Genomic DNA, 21,460 nt, shown 5'->3' with positions numbered 1-21,460 from the left:
GGTCATAGGAGGAGATCAGGTTGGTCAAGCACAACCTGCTTTCATGAACCCGTGCTGGCTGGGCCTGATCCACTGGCTGTCTTTTTCTTCTCTTAAAGCCTGTAAATTCCATTCAGCTTTGAAAAAGACATTAAGTCTCCAAAATTGATAATGCCATTTATTCCTTTATACATTGCCAGAAACAATGTGCACTGCCAGTGCAACAATGATTGATGAAACATATAACGAAGCAGAAACTTTTTAGTCGAAGGTCAGGGACAAATTATTTTCTAAACAATACTGCATATTCCCCTAGGGATCCTACAGGTAACCCAACAAGACTAACCTCACCAACTCTCTTATAAATGCTCATCCCTCCATTGCAGAAGCTCACATAGAGCTTCCACTCATGTTAACAACCCCAACCCCCCAAAAAACCACAACCCTAAAAAAAAAACCAAAGAGAGAAGGGCATGGTTGAAATCGCTAATTATTACATTTTGTCACCTTTCCCTTTTTCAGGATCTTATTCTCCGTGTTGCAAGCTGATGTGGTTTGCCCTAGCATTCAAGGTGTGATTTGCCCTATTGTGCCTAGTACTTAGGAACGTGCTCACTGGCGACTGTTTCAACAGAGAGGCTCCTCAAATCAGTCTGTGCCATGCTTACTATAAGGGTATCTCAGCAATTAAAATACCTGGCACTATGAATTCCTCTGCTGTCGGTATCTGCCTAACCTCATTCATTTTTACAGCTGGAATCATCTGGAATGGGTCTGTTACTTGTCCTCAGGAGAGCAAATGGCAAGGGATTTACAGCACAGTAACTAACCTCAGGTCTCGAGTTTGCTCGTTCCCTGGCATACCATTACATCCTTGGGAAAAGATAATGCAGCTGACAAAAAATGTCACAGCCCCTCAAAATAAATAATATCTGTCCAATTTAGGGGTGTGCTGCCAACTCTGTTTATGTTCCCGGCTTTCTCTCAGCACATTTCTAAAGTTGTGGACTTTGTTAGAAGAATAAGGGAAGAGCAAGATTCAGTCAGATTTCTTCTCAGAAGAAGGTCTGTGCCTGTTCCTCATCACTCAGTAATGGCATTTTGGCATTACAGCAACTGAATATGCAGGGGTGTTTGGGTAGCAACCTAAGAGCCTAATAAATAAAACATGAAAGTTGAAGTAGAGAAAATTCAGTAAGATTTCATGCATGCTTTTCATTTTTCATGCTAAGGATCAGAATGCTAGCTACATTTCAGTGCCCAATTCTGTATTAATTATTAAATTCACTCATTATTCCTCTTATTCCATTAGAATTAAAAACTCTAACCAAAACCCAGCGTGTCAGAGACAGTACAAACAGTAAGTCAACAGTGTAATACCATACTTACGTATAAGTGAAAATTAAGTGTGTCTAATTAAATGCTTATGTTCTAAATAGACAAGACAAAGCAAGTAGAAAGATACCTGTTTTGCCAGCATGGAATTGAAGGTAAATGGGAGCCAGAGACTCCTCTTCCTACATACATTCTAGGGTTCAGCACACTTAAAAGTTAAAGAATCAATATGGTTCTAGAAAGAACGTGATATTAATTCTAACGCATCAGAGTATTTCAATTTTAGGATTGTTTAACTGCTCAGTTGCTGGCAGAGTAAATATCAATTAAAAAAACCCTTATATATACACAACAGAACATGAAAAGAAATGGTCAGTGTATCTGTACTGTATTGCTTACAGCTTTAAAAAGAAAAGCAGCTGTTCTTTGGCTTACCTCCACACACCAGATTTTAAGCTAAGGAAGCACAGACCTTTTCATGCAAAAGTTCACTTTAACCAATGTACAACTTACGCATTTCTTCAACAACGTCTGGATCACATTCTCTGTATTTGTCTATTTCTGCCTTTAGCTGCTCTTTTTTCTGCTGAAGGGCAGCAAGTTCCTCTATTAGAGCTGCACGTTCCGCCTGAGGATTCAAAGTATGTTGGGAGATATAAAAAAACCAAAAATAAAAAGCAGTAATTATTGCACAGAACATTTTTCAAAAAAGAAAAAGATGTGAATGTAAAAGCTGTTTTCACTACTGCTTTCTGTCAATGAACCACCTGAGCATTTCATGCACACACAAAACTTAGTGGCACTAAATGATACAGAGTACAAATTGGAAGGAAAAAAATTAAGGCCAAAATGGATAAACAAAAGAATAATTTTCTACAACCTTTGAACTCACTGTGGTTTGACAAACTCCAAACAGATCTCTTAACTGTTGGGCTTAAAGGTTAAACAATATTTAGGAGTGCTGGTCTTGTAATTAAGGGCAGCATTACAGAAAAACCTACCGTTCACGTTACCACAAATCGGGATGCTGCGTATGAACACCCTCTGAATTTATTTTCCTCCTTCTTTTTTCCACACCATTTAAAAGCAGTGGTCTCAAAAATAAATGTAGATATGTAGATATTTATGACAGTAGTCTTTGCTGGGAGAGTATACAATATCGACCTCAAATGTTCTAGTGATCAATAAGAATCTGTAGACACTGACTCAACATGAGCTCTCCCATAGCCAATTCAGCACATACTTCTAATTCAGTCTGTAGTCAGAGCCAAACACTAACTGGCTGATACTCAAAGAACTCATGTTAGGGCACTGGGTAGCCTAAAAAAGCCAGATAGCATGAGATTGTAAACCATCGGGTTTTTAGCCAATAGCATGCAGCAGTCTGGGGTGTTTTGGTGGGGTTTGAGTTTGTTTGGGGGTTTTTTGTTTGTTTTTTATTTTGGTTTTTTTGCAACTTCCATATTCCCAGTGCATTTGCCAACAGTCTGGATTCAGCACATTCTGAAAATGCAGATTGGAAATCAAAAGCTTCCAGACACTGGGGTATGGTGGCCACCTGCTCAGAGACCTACATCATGATCTGCATTTCTTGGGACTTCTTCCTGATGTATAATCTGGAACCAAAACGTTGGAAGCATCAGCCAGAACAGGATTTCCAGGACCAATAGCTTCTTGTGACTAGGGCATGCCACAGGGTAGAGAAGCCCAAGTCTCGAACAGTCCATTTGGAAACCTGACAAGCACAACTGCATGAGAAACCTGCCTGCAATTCCCTGATTACAGTCAAACCCAGGGCATTTCTATAAAACATTTTGAATTCTAAGATTTGGCACTTTCCTACAAAATTCAATTCCACCTGAAAGCTTCTGGCCATCCCTGTTCATGCATTTATTTATAGGAGCTTTAAACCACTGTAGACTGAGCATCTCAAAACAAATCAGCAACTTAGAATACTATATGAAGTATTTCTAACTAATATGCTACTTCATATATAGGGTAAATATGAAGCCTAAACATTATTTTGCACTGTTAACAGCTTCAGCATGCAAAGAGAACCAAGCTTACGTGGCTGCTCAGTATAGTAATTTAGAAATCTAGATTATAAACACGATTTAAAAAAAAAAGGCCCCCAACACCTAAGTTTGCAGTTACTAGATTTGGCAGTTCAACAGCCATTGGCAACTTTGGTACATACTTCTGGGTAGTTCAAATTTTAAGATATCTTTAAATCTGAAAAAGCCTGGAAAATTACCAGACTTCAGGCAGTCACACATTTTCTCAGCCTTAGAGCAGCCAGTTGTCAATATTTTACTCATTAGTGCACGACCAACTAAGGAATACTCTAATATCTGATATTTTTTTCTGTCTCTTTCTCATCTCCAGTATTCAGAATTCTTAATGGATTTCTGACAGCTATATTAGTATTTACAAACTATACATACTTCTAGCCCTATTTCCTGGTAGGAATGCCTCCCCCCTCAAAGCAACTTACAGTATCTTCACGTCCAATTTTTGACTTCTCAATGCTTTTTTGTAAAGCCTCTTTTTTCTGACTGTTTTCAGCAAACTGAGAAAGGAAATGAAGAACAAAATCAACCTATTTCTATAACTTATATTAAACATACCTATTAAAAAATGTGTATACATAGAAGTATATTTAAACACGTGGATGAACACTTTTAAGTATGTAAATTTTCATATACTTATAATTCATGTAATAAAAATAAACACAAAATAAATACAAAGCATCCAAATATAAGTTTGAGGCTCTGAACCATAGAAAAGAATTACAGGGAGCAACTTAAGGACTAAGAAATTTTCACTCCTGTGGCACATAATCTTGTTCAGCATGGGACCAAAATCCTATTTCATACCATAATCTGTCCTCTCCATGCAAAGGACTCCATGACACGGAGGTTTTGGATTAGACGATTTTCTTTGGTTCTTTTCCAGCTCTTCTTATTCAATGGAAGCAGTAACAAAAGCTGTAGCAGATCCACCTGCTCAGCTGCTGATACCAGTCTTCCCAAAGTCTGGTATGCCACTGGCATGGCCCCAATCCTTTTGCATACTGGTGAATAGAAGCCTCCATAGCTCAAAGGCATGTAAAGCCACAGCCCCTTTTTTCTCTGCTGCGCTCACACAGCTAGATTTTAGAGTTCCTCTCCTTCAGGCCCGAGGCATAGGAATCTCACAGAAGTCGCCTCTCGCAGGGCTGGTGTGAATACTCCCTGCATTTTCCTGTTACTTCAGGAGGAATCGCTCCTCAAGAGAGATCGCTCTGCATTAACCTGCCACCCATCTTGAACCAGGCCCTTCCAGTTTAGTTGGAAGTTTTCCGGAGACACTTTGGAAACCCTCAAACTGAGCAGGATGTATGACTCGCCCCTCAGGGACAGAATACTCAGCATTAGCCAAAGCCAAAGCATCTATTACATGAGATGAATGAGAATGCAAAAAAAATTTCTAATAAAATATAGTTTGGAACCTGGTTTACTGCATTTGAAACCAACACATAAACAACAAAATAACCCCAATAGTATGCTTTGTAACTACTCGCTCTTTGGCTTAGCTTTAAGATGTCCTGAGGAACAGTCAGATAGAAAACTAGTATATCACACTAATCATGAAGACGATGAAGGTGGCTGTCAGAGCCCAGGTTTCATTCTGCCTTCCCCCAAACACCCTCACATGAAGCCTCCAATTCCACATTCCCTTTCTCACTGAGGATCCCACTGAGTGGAAAAGCATTCCTAGACATTTCTTGCAATGTCAAGCCTTGATAATTTAACCATATAATTTATATTTTCATGCCACTGAAACACCAAGACCACATTCATAGAATGCAAACAGAGGTGTTTTGGAGCTATCATCACTTCTCAATTTCTATTTAAACACATGTTCAGTCCGTATTTTCAAAATACATATTAAATGTAAATTCATGATAAATATCAGGCAAAGCTTACTTGTCCAGTCTTAGAGATCAGCCATAACAGTAAAAAGAAACTCCATACTGGTGGTCCATATAGATTAGGACCTAGCCCAACTGCAGCTCACTGGGTTTAGCGGTTCCTTTCATAGCTCAATTTTTAAAAATCACTTACTCCTTCTGGATAAGTATGTATTCTTGTCTGTGTGTATACTCACACATGCATGAAGGTCTCCTTTGAAAAGAATGTTTCAGTTTTTCTTCAATTTATATAGAAATTACACTAATGGTAAGGCATATATGATTTGGGGATAAATATGTCCAGCTGTTTACTCATTGCTTTCAGTGCAAATAACCACAGAGGCAGTGTGGGTTTCAGTATGTGGCTTGAAGTACACCAACATCTTAATTTTGGTGTACAGTTAAACAGTACTCTTTCTGGGCTTTCCACAAAATTTGTATAACCTTAAGTGTGTTAGTCCCCACAGTATGCTGTACTATACAATTCAGAAGAGGACAAATACTTAGGTATAGGTTGCAGTTCATGAAGCCCAGGGAAGAAAAGCACCAGAGCACACATTGTTCAGTGTCTCTGAACAAAGAATTTTTCTGGGACAAAACTCACAAAGGAAGCAGAGAATCCAAGGAGCTTATCTAGGCCCATATATCACAAGTGCAAAGAATAAGCCAATGCTTTCTGCAACAGAGAGTCCATAAAGGTGCCGCTTTCTCTGTTTTTTCATAATTATCAGGTTCTTTAGGAACGTTTCTGCATTCCCTAAGATGGAAGCACAGGAGGAGCTCTCAGGGAGTTGCAATAAAATCATAAAAGCTGGTTTCCAGCTTAGAAGCATGTTTCACAGGTTGGCATCTTATTATTTTTTTGGTTCTCTATATTCCACAGCATTTAATCATGAAAGAAACAGTAATGACAAACATTGAGAACTACAGGAATTTCCTACATTCTGACCTACATAACATGTAAAGTTGCCATGCCACGAGGTTAGAAGATGAGAAGATTAGAAGATCTTCCTCTGTCTAAAAGCAATGATGATTTTATTCAAGATTTTTGCTTTCTTCTCTCTCAGATTATTTTTTTTAATCAGTCTTCACAATCAAGAATTTACAAAACAAAATGAAACCACAGATTTCTGTGTATTATTTAGAAATCACAGTGGGTATTTCCATGACAACAAATATTCCATGAGGATAAGGAAAGGAAAAGTAGAAAGATGCAAGATATTGAAAAAAACCAGACATAGGACAAGGTTGCAAAGGCTGAGGAACAGATGGACAGAGTCTGTGCGAGGAATCTATGACGACAGAAGAAGCAGGAAGGCTTGAATAGAGAGACGGGAACACAGCTGAAAATAACAGTACATGAAAGAAGGAAAGACAGTCAGCAAGGACAAAGGAGTCGGAGGAAGCATAAATACAGATGGTACAACACTTAATTGAGAGGTAAGAGCAAATGGCAGATGAGAGGTTATAGGGCATTGAAAGAAAAAAAAAGCAGAATTTGCAAGTGTTGTGTACATATGACAGCAGAGGATCACATCTACACAAATATAGTGACTGACTTTCCCACTCACCAGCTGTAGAAAAGCTTGACTGCAAAGGAGCACAGTAGCAGATGGAAGATTTCAATCCTTGGAGCAATCTTGGGACATTTTTCAAGGGAATTGGCAAATAATTTCTCAAGGAACATTAACCACCCTAAGAGAAATCTGACTCCAGCCAATAGCAATGAGATTGTGAGATTGATCTGGAGAAAAAGTTACTTACTGTCTCCCTTCTATGTTTCTTAAAAGAGATGTCTGGTCTGACACATGAACAATCTTCTCCTGCAAGTGTAACTGACCATGTGTGGAAAACAAGTACAGAAAGAAATATTCTACTGTACTAGAAAGTTTCATGTCTCCAGTGTGTCTGACTCCTCTGAATCAGCATATGATTAAGCAAGATGCAAGAAAGCTGGAAAAATGTCATCTAGAGGAAAGCTGTTCAAAGAAGGAGAAGAGACTAAATGATTAGAAGTAAAAAAAGTAAAAAAAATTCTCCACAAGAGCATTTTCAGTGTTTGCAAAACATGATGGGAGCTTACAAAACCACAAATTAATGAAGTAACTAACTAGCATCTCTAAACAGGAGAGTTGGGAAACAGTTCCTTTAATTTTACAGACCATTGTGGTCAATTAAGTGACCACTGGCCTTGCTTCAACACTAATTTAATCCGAAGTCCCCCAAAGGGATGTTCCTTCTTACTTTGCAAAGGTCTCACAATGTTTAGCTATACATTTGTGCAGCGGTTTGCATGTGCTAAGTGCTATGTGCTGATGATAACCATCAGTTCCATCACAGGCCTTGGGGTCTGGTTTGTATCAAAGGACACAGATGAGACAGCAGGTAATTTCTAATATACTATGCACGCATTATTACTAGGGTTCCACTTTGGCAAGCCAGTGATGTACATTTGGAAGAGGAACGTTTAACCCTGACAACAACAGCGGCAGGTTTCAGTTCTCTTCTCAGAACCTGCCTGATGCTATCCTGGCTCTACACGACTGGATTTTTCTTCTCCAGCAAAAGTTTTTGTTGGTTGTATTCCTTCTGGTTCCTCATTCTTAACCACTCTAACCACCACTATTCCACCATACATGTAGCTTGTCTCTTAGCATATTAAAATATCTGCAAACCTGGTGTAAGCCATGCAAACACAGACCCTGGTATGTATACTGGACAAGAATCAAACCAAGGTCTCATATGCTAACCACCAAGAGCATTCACAGCTGTTATCCCACTGTGATTATGGTCTTAAAGAGAAATATCATACACTCAGTTTTCTTTCAGCCAAAACACTCAACCAAAAATGGTATTAAAAACTACCGCTATTGCGAGCACCACTCTCTGTGGCACCGTGGAAGAATTCAAGACATCCATTTTTTAATTGTTTCTAACTTTGCAAAGTTATTTACCTTGGGTTTGAAGCTCACTATGCTTTGTTTCAGGCCAGAGGCAAGGGCTTGTTTGCTTTTAGCTTCAACAAAAGCAGTTCAAGAGTTTTAGGGTGACATTTGCAGTAGATGGGTGTATTTCTTTCCTATGTTAAACCTAACCCACCACTGAAAAACTTAAATGGAATTGACAGAAGGCATGGAGAGAAAGTACTTCAAAGCATTCCTCTAGATTTTAGAGAGAGATAAAAAAAAATTTTGAAGCCAGAAAGCAGACTAATAATATAGAGAGTAAAAATGCAAAGATTAACAGCCAAAGAACAATCTGAAAATATTGAAAACAGACCTGTTGTGTTAAAAGACAGACATAGAACATTACTAAAAGAAACTGCTCAGCAATCACTGTTGCCTAAAACAATAAAACTTGAAAGATAAAAAAAGGCACATCGATGTGCAGATTTTCTTTCTAAAATACTACACAAAATAAGCATGCAACTACTTCTTTTACATATACAGTCACAAATCATACTTGCCAGGGCCTCCAAATACACAGAAGTAAACTTTTAAGTTAGCTAATTATGCTCGCAGCAGAGCGGAGAGTACTACCATGAAGGGCAGCACTGTCAGTTCTGCTCTGCCCTCAGGATGCCTGCGTACCGCTCGTGAAACGCCACTTTTGTGTATAACCCATCCAGGGAACTGAACTGCAGTAGGAGCAGGTCCCAGGTTCACTGGGACTTCAGTCAGGGATGCGATGGACTCTCAGTGAAGCACAGACAGCAAACACACACTTGTTACGTATATACAATTAAAGGACCTTGTTTCTTTCAACATGTGTGAAAGGAAGAAAGAAGCGGCATGCAGTGCCTTACCCCAAGTCATTACAAGTCACGGCAGCAGTTATGAAGTAGGGAACCGTGTTTGCTGGGAATTGGGAGGAGCTTGAGAGAAGCAACCAGGAAACTGCAATGGTTCAACAAATACAGGTAAGAACAAGAGTAGAGATTAAAGCAATTGAGAATAAGAATTTTTAACTCTGAAATCAAAGACTAGACAAGATTTTTTCAGCAAGAGAACACCACAAAATGGATGGGAAACAGACTGTAGAAAAAGAAGAGACAGAGTTAGGGCCCACCATATTTCTATACTCACAAGAATTTTTTTTTTAAATATTGCATTATAGGTATGCCAGAGAAATGTTCGATACAAGAACTTTCTTTATGCATGCTACAAAAACTCTCTTTATGCATGCTACAAATTTTACCATAAAGAGATTACTTCATTTTTAATGCAATCTTTGCAAGAGTCAGTTTAAAAACTTGGGAGAAAGTAGGGAATAAATGTAATTTTCCAGAGGAAAAAAAAAAAGAGACCCAAAACAAGTCATATTTGTTATTCAAAATGAAGGACTGCTGCACTGATTCTTTTAAGTGAATAATACTTGTTCCAAAATATCATGATATTAATTCTGTCGGTGTGCAAGATCTATCTTTTTAAAGTAGTACTGAAGAGGTAATAAGTGGGTATTTTTTAGTTTTGGATTGTAACCTATGTCAGTGATTTTAAAAAAAGCATCAGCCAGTCAAGCTAAGTAAGTGAAGGTTTTTTCAGGGGACTAACTAAATAAATATCTGAATCTCCATACACTTGCCTGACAAAACAATATAAAGATTGTCAAAACAAAGAATTCTTTAAGCTAGATCTCTGCACTCACTAGCAGTATTTATATGTTTTGCTAGAGTAGTCACGTGGGTAATACAGATTTACTTGTGTCCCCCAATCCATTTTGTGTTTCGAGATTAAATTTAGGCCTATAATCCTGATTTATTCAGCATGCTAACACATGAGAGTGAGACTGAAATATCACACGGTAAATTAGACATGGCTCTATTCTCAGGTCATGTTGAGTACGAGGTGAGTCCTTCTTCCCGCAATTGCTTTTGGATAAAGAAAACAGAACGCGCAAGGTATCCAGAAGAAACAAACGAGGAACCTCCCCTCCATTGGAACCTTCACCCATTCATGTACAAACCTTATATTGCTAGCTGCAGTTATTTTAAAGATTATTACTATATAGTAAGCCTCTCTATATTAAAAGTAGCTTTTAATTAAATTATTTTCCATCTTTTCTATTTGCCATAATAGTTAAGTTAAAGTTTACTTAAAGAAGATGTCTTGCCTTGAGCTTTTGGTTTTCCTTCATTCATTTGCAACACCATTTGGTAAGTACTAGTTATGCAACAGAAAATAACCACTCCAGGCCAATCTCCTTAATAGACAAAAGGTGAAAGAAACAGTTGTGCAGGCTGAATGAAAGAACTGAATTTCTGGGGCTGCTTTCAGCGTTGGCATAATTGGCACGACCTAAGGGACAGATGGCTGTCTACTCAGATACAAACACCAAGTATGCCCACTCAACCTAAAAACAAAACCACCACAAAACAAAAAAAACCAACCCTGAAACACCTCATTCTTCAACCCTATTTTACAAATGCAAGCATTCTAACAGGGAAAAGCTGAAAGAGCCAAAAGGCATTCACATAACTGACAGAATTATAGAAGATTTTACTATCTGGACATGAAGGATGCTTGTTACTGCACATTAGTATATTTACTAAGCCTACAAAGTCCAAGGTGATAGTTAACAGGTCTGTTCAAGGCAGAAAGAACACTGAAAAATATTTTTCCTTGGAAAGAAAGGGAGATAAAGAAGAAAAGTTTTAATTTTTCCCTAAAGGGCTAAAGAATCCCTAAAGATTGCTATCCTAGCCAGCTGGGCTGTACACTGACAATGCCTTCAGGGACTAAGCACAGACAGTCCCAAGTTAAAACACAATATTCATCTGATATTCCCTGAGCTCAAGTCCTTCCTAAAGACTACAAAACACAAATCTAAACTTTATTCCACAGACTTTAAAAAAGCCCAAATTCTACACTGAGATATTATCAGTCAAATACATTCATCAAATTGCAGTTTTGATAGCACTCTTACGTATTTGCTCTTTATGCCAATTTCATCATTTTTAAGTAATGCTTGGACAGATAACCAAGTTATCTCCAATTCCTGATAAAAAGAACAGTTTTTGATGGAACTACCATGTGTTCAAAAATAATGAGCTGTTCAGCTATGATGAAAAAGACCTTTCCTCTAAAGTATCCCTGTTTCAAACTTCAGACATTTTGGTTTTATACTCTGGGGTTTTTTATGGGTTTTATTTCATTCCTTTCAGAAGAGGAAAATGCTATGAACTGAGAGCTATACAATTTCACACTAGTATTTTTATTTCTGCATGCATGCTAATTTTCTGAAACAAAACACGCTATATTAATTGAATGACAAGATTTGAAGGTGAAAGTCAAAGTTCAAATTAAATAAGATTACAGCTCACCTTTTCCATCAAATCCAGCTTTGAAAATAGTATTGCCTCCACCTCACCCCCAGGCTGGAAGGTCCTGGCCTTATAGCAGAGACAAACGTACAGGTTTGCCAGACAGGGCAGAATACCTAAGCCTTTAAACTTTCTCAGGATGCTGGGTTTCTGCTGACATGCTTAACTGTCACTCACAGCTGCCATGCCTGCTGTGGGGCACGGGGAGATGTGCAGGGCTGCACCCATGCCAGATCTGACTGAGCTTCTGGAGGGAGAGTTCCATGTTTATTCCCAATTTCTTTGCATTTCAGATCAACAGTTTCATTGCAACATCAAGAATGGAGCCAGCAGCCAGTATGCAAACCTCCTTGAAAAGAAAAGGTAAACTGTGTGCAATGACAGTACCTTAAAAATTCCCTGTTTCACAAGTGTTTTTCTTAGAAAACACTTAAAAAAAGCTAGTATTTTTTCCTGCATTATATCAGAATTAATATATAATACACACTACTGGGGCACAGTAACAATACATCCTTTTTAATGTACTAGGATTCTTCCTTCAATCCTACTTTATAACCTTTACAGTTACTACAGAGCCAGCTTTAAAAAAAAAAATGCTCCTAAATCATGCCAATTTTAGCTTATGCTCATCAAGAAGGAAGGAAAGGAAAACCTACACTTCACAGTTGCCATCAACCTAGTTACATATTAACAGCTAGTAAAAGGAAAAGCATGAAATTCAGCTAATGAACACCAAATTATGAGGTTGCTTAATTCTAACAGAAGCCTCCAGAGCATTGTATTTTTAGAAGCCTGCCATGACAGCAGTAAGTAAGCATACCCTCCAGGGCTTTTTAGCATGCCATTAAACATAATTCCAGGAGGCTCTAAGTTACAACATTATAAGAGTATTCTCTGCTGGACATTTTAGGACTTACTAAGTTCAGAATCATGTCAAGTCATCAATTTCTTTTAAATGCAAGACGCAAAGAGGTAACAAAAGCCCTGGACTGCTTCAAATAAAACTTTATTAGCATCTTCCAGGAGACTGATCCAGGGAATAAGCTTTACAGGATCAACAAACAAGCAAGCACAGGTACAATCAATATATTCTCAATGTTTAATTTATGCAAATTCTCAGCTGCTTGCTTTCAGGATACTTCTTACTGCTGCAACTCCCACTGGATGGTGTGGAGTTAGCTAGTCAGCTTCACAGTTGGCCATTTCTTTGTGTGTCTAGTCCTTTACTTCACAGAAAACACACATGTCAGCAAAAGGCTGCAGGCTGAAAGTAGGGAGGGGTCACTAATTGCCTCTGTTAGGAGAGACATTACCATGTAAGAGGAGGAAAAAAAAAAAAAAGGCGAGCCAGAAGGGAATGGAATCACCCAGCAGACTGAGGCTGCAGATTATCAAAATGGCCAGGCCAGTCCAAGGAAGAATACATACATAAATAAAGTAGAAAGCTAATGAGATGCCTTCAAATATGAGGGGAAAAAGGGAGGCCCAGTCTGGACATGGGAAGACTGCTGTAACTGCTTAGTCAACACACTGGGATCCTGCCTACATATTACAATGGGTATTAAAAGAGAGAACTCTTCAGCAACTAGACTTTTTCCTGGAAAGGGACAACTTATGACTTTTTCTGCAACCCAATAAAATTAAATTGTAAGCATGCATATTAGAGAAAAAATTCTAAATAAATAATTCCTAACACGAGTTACATGCAGTAGTTGCAAAAGTACTGATGTACTTCTCTGGTTTTAAAGGGCAATTCTTTAACTATGCTATCTATTCCCTAACATTCATAAAATTCATACTAAAAAGGTATTTCAGCAAAGCTTAAGATCATATAAACCTTAAGATGCTTTATAAATGCAAGTCCTTTATGTTCAACAAATGAAAAAAGTATTTTTAAAAACATACTGAATAATGAATTACTACAGTTATTCAATTGATCATAATGTGAAAATTTTGCACCCAAAAAATAAACTGTTCTATCAAAAGCATTGATAGGCCACAGATTCCAAAGATGTTGCACATGTACCTCTATGGACAGCCCATCCCCGCTCACGAGGTGAAAAAAGCAGTGAGACCCAGCATTCAAAACCATCAAAAGAGGCTGAAAATGGAAAGAGAGATCCGAGGTGCATAAGGAGCTCTGTTGAAGGCTGATACACCATCTACTGAGGACACTGCTATGAAGCAATGCAAAAAGCTTGCTTCACAGCACTAGGTCCCACAAGCACAAGCACTCCCTTGATTCAAAGCACTAGCCAGGGTACACATCTTGTCCGGCATCTTCAGCAATGTCACCCAACTCCAAGCACCATCAGGTCTGTTATCCCTCACTGAACATCTGCCACGTCCAGAGATTTGTACCTCAGTTCAGGGCTGATGACTTTAAGCCATCCGCCTCTGAGCAATTGTATCTATTTGCAGTCCAGAACCAGTCTCTGAACTGTGTGGAAATACACTGACAATAGAGTGAGTCAACTGGATCAAGGAGGAGGCTGCTCAGGCTGAAACAATGGGGACAGCAGAAGCTTCTTGTGCTTCAGTCAGTGGTCTCAAGCGGTCTTTGTGCAGCAAGTTTCCATGCAGTAATCCAGTCACAGTATTTGAAGAGGAAAAATATATGTCTAAAAGGATAGAAATAAACGAAGTTGCATCTTGAAAGAACTTTCTGATGGTTATAACTCAAAATTTTCTGTGTGCATTCTGAATAAATAAGATTCTCCTTTTTAGTTATGTTGTCCAACATCTCCAGGAGGCTTCAAGCCAGATTACTCACCAATATGATTATTTTTTTCCATTAACTATTTTCAAACAATGTGCATTCCTAACAAAAGCATTTCCTAATATAGCATTCCCTGAGTCTTTCTTTTTTTCTTAATAAAATAATTCCTTTCTCTTTCCATATTTCAATGCTCATAAGTACAAACAATTTGGTACATGTGAATCACACTATTTCAGCAAGTTCAGTCCTGGGGTTTTGTGTTTTGTTGTTTTTCTTTTGTTTTTTTTAAACTAGCTGCCAAAGGAGAGTTAGGATGTACAGACTTCTAAATTCTTTCCCTGACTCAATACATGAGTCATGGGAAGTAAAAATCCTTCCTCTTACCAACCCTAGGGCAGGGACTTAAGGAATGAAACATCAACTAATCCCTTCCATCTTAACTAACACTGGCCCAATGCAATGCTTAGTGGGAGAAAAAAATAATTGCCAGAAACTCTCCCCAAGTCTCTGTTGCTCACATGTACCCTGAAGCAAGCACAGGGAACAGCATAAAAGGTGCATCCTGTATCCTGCCCCAAAAAGGTTGTTTAATCTTTGTTGCAGTACAAGGTGACACCATCCTGCCCTCAGTCTCAGAAGCAACAGCAGCTGTAATAACCGTTTGCTGTTGAACTTTCCCTTGCAAAGCCTAAAAATACGAAAGAATAACCCACAAGAAAGCAATGTCATGAGAAATAAGGTAAGTGCAACAATTAACAAGAAAACAGTGAAATGAACGGTTTTGAACTGAACAGTGAAATGAACTGTCACAAAACCAGACTGGGGAAAGGAAGTAAACAGGTTGTTTCCCCAAGCTACTGAAGTACAGTGCTCACAGTACTGTCAATAGTTACACTAGCAACTGCAAGATCTTTGATGAACTTGGTATTTCAGGTCCCTATCTGTTAAAAATATTATATTATGCTGTGGCAATCCTCTATGACCTCATGGTTCAAGCATATATCCTTGTCATACTGAATACCAGACACTCTTCAATGTCACCAAGGATCACTCAAATTGCTTCTGCCTCCCTTAAGCCCTGTAGTGTCAGTACTAAACCTGCCCTGGGCAACTCTAGCCGAGATCCCCCCAGTCACACTGGCTACAGCAGACAATGTGCTGGAGCGATGGGGCACTCCTTATGGCTTCTGAGGGTTGTGGTTTGCAGACTCATCAGCCCCTGGGTGAAGGCAGCCTCACTGTTACTAGTTACTTTAATTAATGCTTAATTCAAGCCACTATAAAGCAAAATGCAAACAAGCATTAATTGACCTTACCTAAAAGAGGGAGCAGCACAGTTGCAAGTGTTTTACCAAAGACACAGATGAAAAAATGAAAGAAAATCTAAGCTGAATCTGTTTATACTCAGGTTACATCAGAAAGGTTACTCTTCTCACTCACTGATAAGCCATTTCCTACCTGATAAAACTGTTGTCAAGGTTTTGGTTGCGTATGGGCCTTCTCTTCTTTAGCAGGTAACATATCCTGCACATTCGTACCCCTTCTGTAGCAACACGTACATCAGAACAACACAAAAACCAAACATGCAAAGGGGGTTAATTGTATGAAACGTATTAGCAGCTCTTGCCTGAGATTGAACATGACTGGGATTACCATGCTGGAGTTGCTCGTCTCCAGTCTCCTCATTTCATGCATACTATGAAATCAACAAAAGGCAGCAGAATCATCAATAAATGACGATCTTTCTGCTTACACTGCGTAGGTCAAAGTCTTCATTATTTTAATAAAACCCCTAAGCTTCCAGTACTGCTATACCAAGAATAAGCATCTCATTTTGACAAAATATAATTGATCATAGGTAATCCAAAACTTCAGAACCTGACTGCCAGGAAACTATTGATAAAGAATAAAACTGCATCCTTTCACCTTTTCTTATGGAAGGAAAAAGAACAACCCACCCTCTCAGTATAGCTTCCACAGTTCTTTCAACAAAGCTGAAGTGCCATTAAAACCTTCTCCACTTATAAACCTTGTTGAAACAGTATTTCTCAATCCACACTCTTGCTCTAGTTTCACCATCTCATATCTGTACTGATGCAACTATAAACCCATCAAACCAGAATGCAACTTCCAACACCTTTTACTTTTTCAGTGGTCCAATTCACAGCTGCATAAGCATAACCAAGAGGTGAAGAATAAGCACCTGGCAGAAGGCATAAACCTTTCAGAGCAGCCATGCTACTGCAAAACAAATCAATACAAAAATCCATAGAGACCTACTTAGCAATTCTTACTCTGTGAGCTATCAGAGAAAAAAATTGCAGCAGATGCTACACAAACTAAAGATATTCCCTGTCCTTGCTTTTTAGAAAAAGAGGAAGAAGTCCAAACAGTAACCCTGGGTTAGAGAGCAGCACCAAGATCCTAATCTTAATTAGATCAGCACAAGATTTGCCATATATGTCAGTTCAGGGGTTAGCACCCCTCTCCAAACACCTGCCCCCACAAAAGCAAGTTGAAAGATGACGGGGCCGCGGGGAAGCTATGTCAACAGAAACTTTATTTCAAGCATTGGTTTTAATTGCCATGTCACTGCACAAGAGGATCACACTGATGACATAATAAATCCTTCCTGAAAAAAAATCTCAAGTATACCCAACCACTGTGAGGTGTGACTTTAAATATCCAGACAAAACTGGTTTGCTTTTCTTTATAAATACTGAGTCAGACTTCTTTGCTACTGAATCTCCAAACTGGGGTGTGGCTCAATAATCACTACAAAAATCTGAAACAGAAATTTTGCTTCAAGAACAATTCCTAAACCAGCCCCCCCACTATCAGAAGCTCTGCAAGACGCAGAAAGCTACAAGCAACTTTGCCAAAACATTAGGAAATACCAACATATGCAGGCAAAATGTCCTGCAGCAGGGCCAATTTGTTAAACATAAGCCTCAGCTCTATGAATTAACAGGAGAATTTGCATCATGGAGAAGAAGCTTCTGCTCCTCCACATTATTTTCAAACATTTCAGTTCAGCATTTGGGACCACCCCTTTCCCTTCACTGCCTACCCATGCCCTCAGCAAACAAAAGATACTGCCTTCTGGTAAAAAGCTTTAATTGCAATATGAACTGAACAGCTGGATTTTAAAACTTTTGCTTTAAGTAAGGCAGCTTGATGCCAGCTTTTAACTGCTGAAGAAAGAGACCAACTCGTGCAGTTAACAAGCGATCTGGACAAGACATAGAAAGAAAACACGTCTCTCGGCTTGCCACAAGCTGTATAGAGGAATGATCAAAGACAGGCACTGTGCAACAGAAATGGTACAATAGCTTACTTTGTCTCTGCTTTGCATGTTCTGACAAGAAGTTTTGTGATACTCGGTGACTGGATTTAGAAACCCTTAACAAAATCTGCATGTGTTCACATCAAGAAGAATACAAACATTAAAGTAGCTAATTTGAACTCACAGACAGAATCTGGTATTGACTTGTAAAAGTGTTCAGAGCCATTCGTTGGAAATGCCAACTTTTCACTGTGTCAACAGAGAAGGTATTTTCAGCTAGTGAAAGTGTTTTCCCCTGAAATGCTGAAACATTTCCATTCTCATCAGAAAAGCAAGGTGATGACTAAGTATTTTTAAGGATTCATAACATGGTGTAAAGAGAGCTCTTGTATCAGTAAGCCCATATGTTAGGAGCAGGACTTACTTTGCAACCCCTTACTTTGGGTTTGTTAACAAAAATATTTCTTTCAACTGGAACAGTTTTATACTGCAAAACTGGTTATATCAGCATAGTTTATTTACTACACAGAAATAACCAGGAAATAATATTACAATACAATAGCTGCATGCCAATTATATTTCCATAATAATAGATAGTTTTATGTTTAATAATGTCACAGCTCATTTAAAGCAGTATAGCATATGTTTGTAGATAACCCCTGGATACTTATGGTGGAGCACATTAGGCAGATTCTGCTAGAAATTCCAAGGAAGATATTCATCAGGGTATGCCAGAGACCTGCTTGATCAATTATCTTTAAAATTCACGATGGGACTGGGCCCAAGGGCAAAGACAACAAATATCAACTCCTTCATTCTACTTCTTGGCTATAATATGCAGCATGAGCAAACCCAGAAAGTATCCAAGAGCACATCATTTGCATTCAACAAGACAGTGGCACCAGGGTGTTTGGTGAACAAAGCAGGTGTTTTGGCATGTATTTGTTCAGTTGCTCAGTTGGCACAGCAAGTAGCCTGGTCTAAAACTTGTGTGAATATACTAATACGTTGAGTGACTTCACTAGGAAACGCAGTTCCAAGCCACTGCAGAGTTAAACCGATCTGTTTCAGACAAACAAAACTTCACTGGAGTAGGAATCAGTGCATTGTTACTACCAGTCAATAAAAATTAATTTAAGCCCAGTCATGCCAGACTCTAAGTCCATGCCTGAAAATAGTACAAGCATATCCAACTAAGTAGAGAAAGTTTTTAACACCTGGACTCATTTGAGTTCTGAAAATAAAGGCAGTAAAGGAACAGACAAAATTGTCAGTGGGACAACTTGGTATTAACCAAGTCTCAGTACACACAAGGTACAGTTTATATCTGTGATACTAATAGGTCATCTGAGATGCTGAGAAAGTTACTCAAAACATAGAGCAAGTCAGTGGCAGAACCTGAAATTAAAAAGTCAATAATTTTGACGACCCATACAGTACCACAAGAGTTAGCTCAAGCAGCACTTTCCAACTCATACAAAGCACCTGCCTGAAAGGTTGTCAATATACAGTTCCCGTTAAGGATGGGAAGGACTGCAGTACTTCCTCCTGACTGCCACAGACCCTGAATGCATCACTGGCTCATAAAAATGACATGAATTAGTGAATAAGGAGAAAGGGAGTGAAAGTTCTAGCTAGTCTTACTCTTGATCTTGAACACTGGAGCAGACGCACAAGGCATGGGACAGAGTACCAGTACTCTCCTCCCTCTGCCAGATACACACAAGCAGACACACAAAATGCCTTCAAATAAAGCAGTCTAGAGCACCCAGGCCAGTGATGGAAACATTCAGGACAAAGGGAAAGAATCTTATGTTGGTTAAAACAGAACAGTGGACTGAACTCTTTCAGTTTAGTAATGACTGAGACTTACAAGCAATGACAGCATAGCAAGGGATAACTGACAGGGTTATCTCTCAGCTGGTCACGCTACACTCTATGCATAAACAAGCAATTTCAACTGCATTGATCAAGTTATTTAATCTGATTTGGTGAAAAGTCTTCCGATTCACAAACTGCTTTTTCAGTTCATGCGGGGGAAAAAAAGCATGTTTTCATACAATTAATTTGGAGCTTTAAAGAAGTAGCTGAAGTTGACAGCGCTTATATACTTAAGACAGCAACAATGACACCAGAGGTATGCCTGAAGAAAGTAATGTCTGTAAAAATGTTGAGATGCTATCAATAATTTTGCAATGATTCAAATGATTCTTTGATGAATGGACATAATGCGAAATAAGCATGGGAGAAGTTAGCAGTGTTGTGGTGCAATCAGACCATAAAGCTAGTTTATTGATCCTGTTATCATGTACTCCCAGTTGCAAATGAACTGATGAATAGATGCTTTCCCACTCCAATTAAAAGAAGCAAGACAGTTCCTAAAAAGTAGGAAAGAACCATATCAATAGAACAGCAGCGTTGCAACAAAAAATGCCTTGTTCTTCTGCAGATCATGACCAATTTGCTCTTGTCTCTTAATAAAAGTGCAATATGGGATTACACAAGTGCTCACAAATTAAACTACTGATAAAGGCAGACAGGAAACCACAACGGCCATAAGGAGAACCATTGCCACATTTACTTGGGATATCCATTTCAGTCCTCTCATGGCTTTTAGATCATTACCGCATGATGGCATACATTATATAAAAGACACATGAAAGCATATGCTGCCTAAATATTTGGAGGAAGTCCTTAAATGATGTTCTGCATCACGAATAATGTGCTTTCATCAGGAAGTGGACAAGAAGTCTTCTCAAGCTCCAACAAGAACAACCTCCAAAACTTTTCTGAAGTAATGCCAAGATTGAGAAAGAATGTCATACCATGCAAGCCAGATGATTCCTAAAGTAAAATCTGTGTGTGCACACACATATACACACACGTGAGAACACAATATGAAAAAGAATGACAAGAAGGTATAAGGAAAAAGCAAACCCATTCAGGTAAACAAGTACTTGCCTTAAAATAGATTTACCTGAGACTGCAATTCTTCCAATTTACGCTTTCTGGCATGAAGAGCTTTACTTGGAAAAGCCCAGAAATAATTGGAAGTTCCAATTCTATCTGTGTCCACCATGCCATCATCAACTAAGCTTTGCAGAATCTCTTTCACCGACATCGAGGCTAATAAAAGTAAAAAGATCAAATTAGAACCGCATAGCATCTGAACTATGGAGAATTATGAATACCATAAGACATCATCCACAACCATCTGTATGAGTATTTTACTATAACGTCAGCTGGCTGGACGATTTCAGGAGGATACCATGCCTGATGCTTCACTTGAAGGAATGACATAAAAGCTGCTATTATATACAGTCGTATATATACATGCTTCGTCACCCTTTTGTCAATGAATGTAGAAGGAAGCAGAATGAGGAACATATAAAACCACTCAGCAGCACAAGATAAATCTTCTTGGACCTAATCCTAAACCAATGGATCTCAACAGGAAGGCTTTCATTGAAAAGTCAAACCCCTTCCATTTACAGCTGTACAGCCATTTGGGGGGGGGGGGGCGGTGAATCTCAACAGAGCATTGACTGTGTACATCTGGACTAGCATTCCAAGATATTTGTGACATTACAGACAGATACTTGAATCCTCTGTTCACTACCTGAGTACACATAACCATTTCATAGACTGAAAGTCACAGCAAGTCAGGCATCTCAGAGCCTAGGAAAAAACCCACCCCATAGTGGTCAACTCCACTTAGTTAATCCCATTTAGTGGTTAACTTGGACTTAGCAGTGACATTTTAATTATCTCCCGTTTTGGCCCTAACACCTAACATACGTGACAAACATTAGCAAACCAAGATAGGAGTATGCTGTTGATACTGTGAAATATGTTCATCTGATTCGT

General features: G+C 38.8%; 1 protein-coding gene across 1 annotated transcript; it reads right to left on the bottom strand.

Moving 5' to 3' along the window:
* Nucleotides 1–1,827: 1,827 nt before the first annotated feature.
* MND1 (meiotic nuclear divisions 1 homolog (S. cerevisiae)) lies at nucleotides 1,828–20,714 on the bottom strand (the record flags this gene model as incomplete). The annotated part of the gene is made up of 3 exons (XM_010296564.1): nucleotides 20,571–20,714; nucleotides 3,809–3,883; nucleotides 1,828–1,942 (listed from the first exon to the last, which is right to left on the bottom strand). Coding segments are annotated over exons 1-3 (334 nt in total), but the record flags the coding sequence as incomplete, so codon positions are not given.
* Between the last annotated feature and the right edge of the window lie 746 nt (nucleotides 20,715–21,460).

The sequence above is a fragment of the Phaethon lepturus genome, unplaced genomic scaffold (genome assembly GCF_000687285.1).
Source record: "Phaethon lepturus isolate BGI_N335 unplaced genomic scaffold, ASM68728v1 Scaffold52541, whole genome shotgun sequence".
NCBI classification, from domain to species: Eukaryota; Metazoa; Chordata; class Aves; order Phaethontiformes; family Phaethontidae; genus Phaethon; species Phaethon lepturus.
The sequence above is the reverse complement of the archived record's forward strand: the minus strand, read 5'-3'. Positions and strand labels throughout refer to the sequence as shown.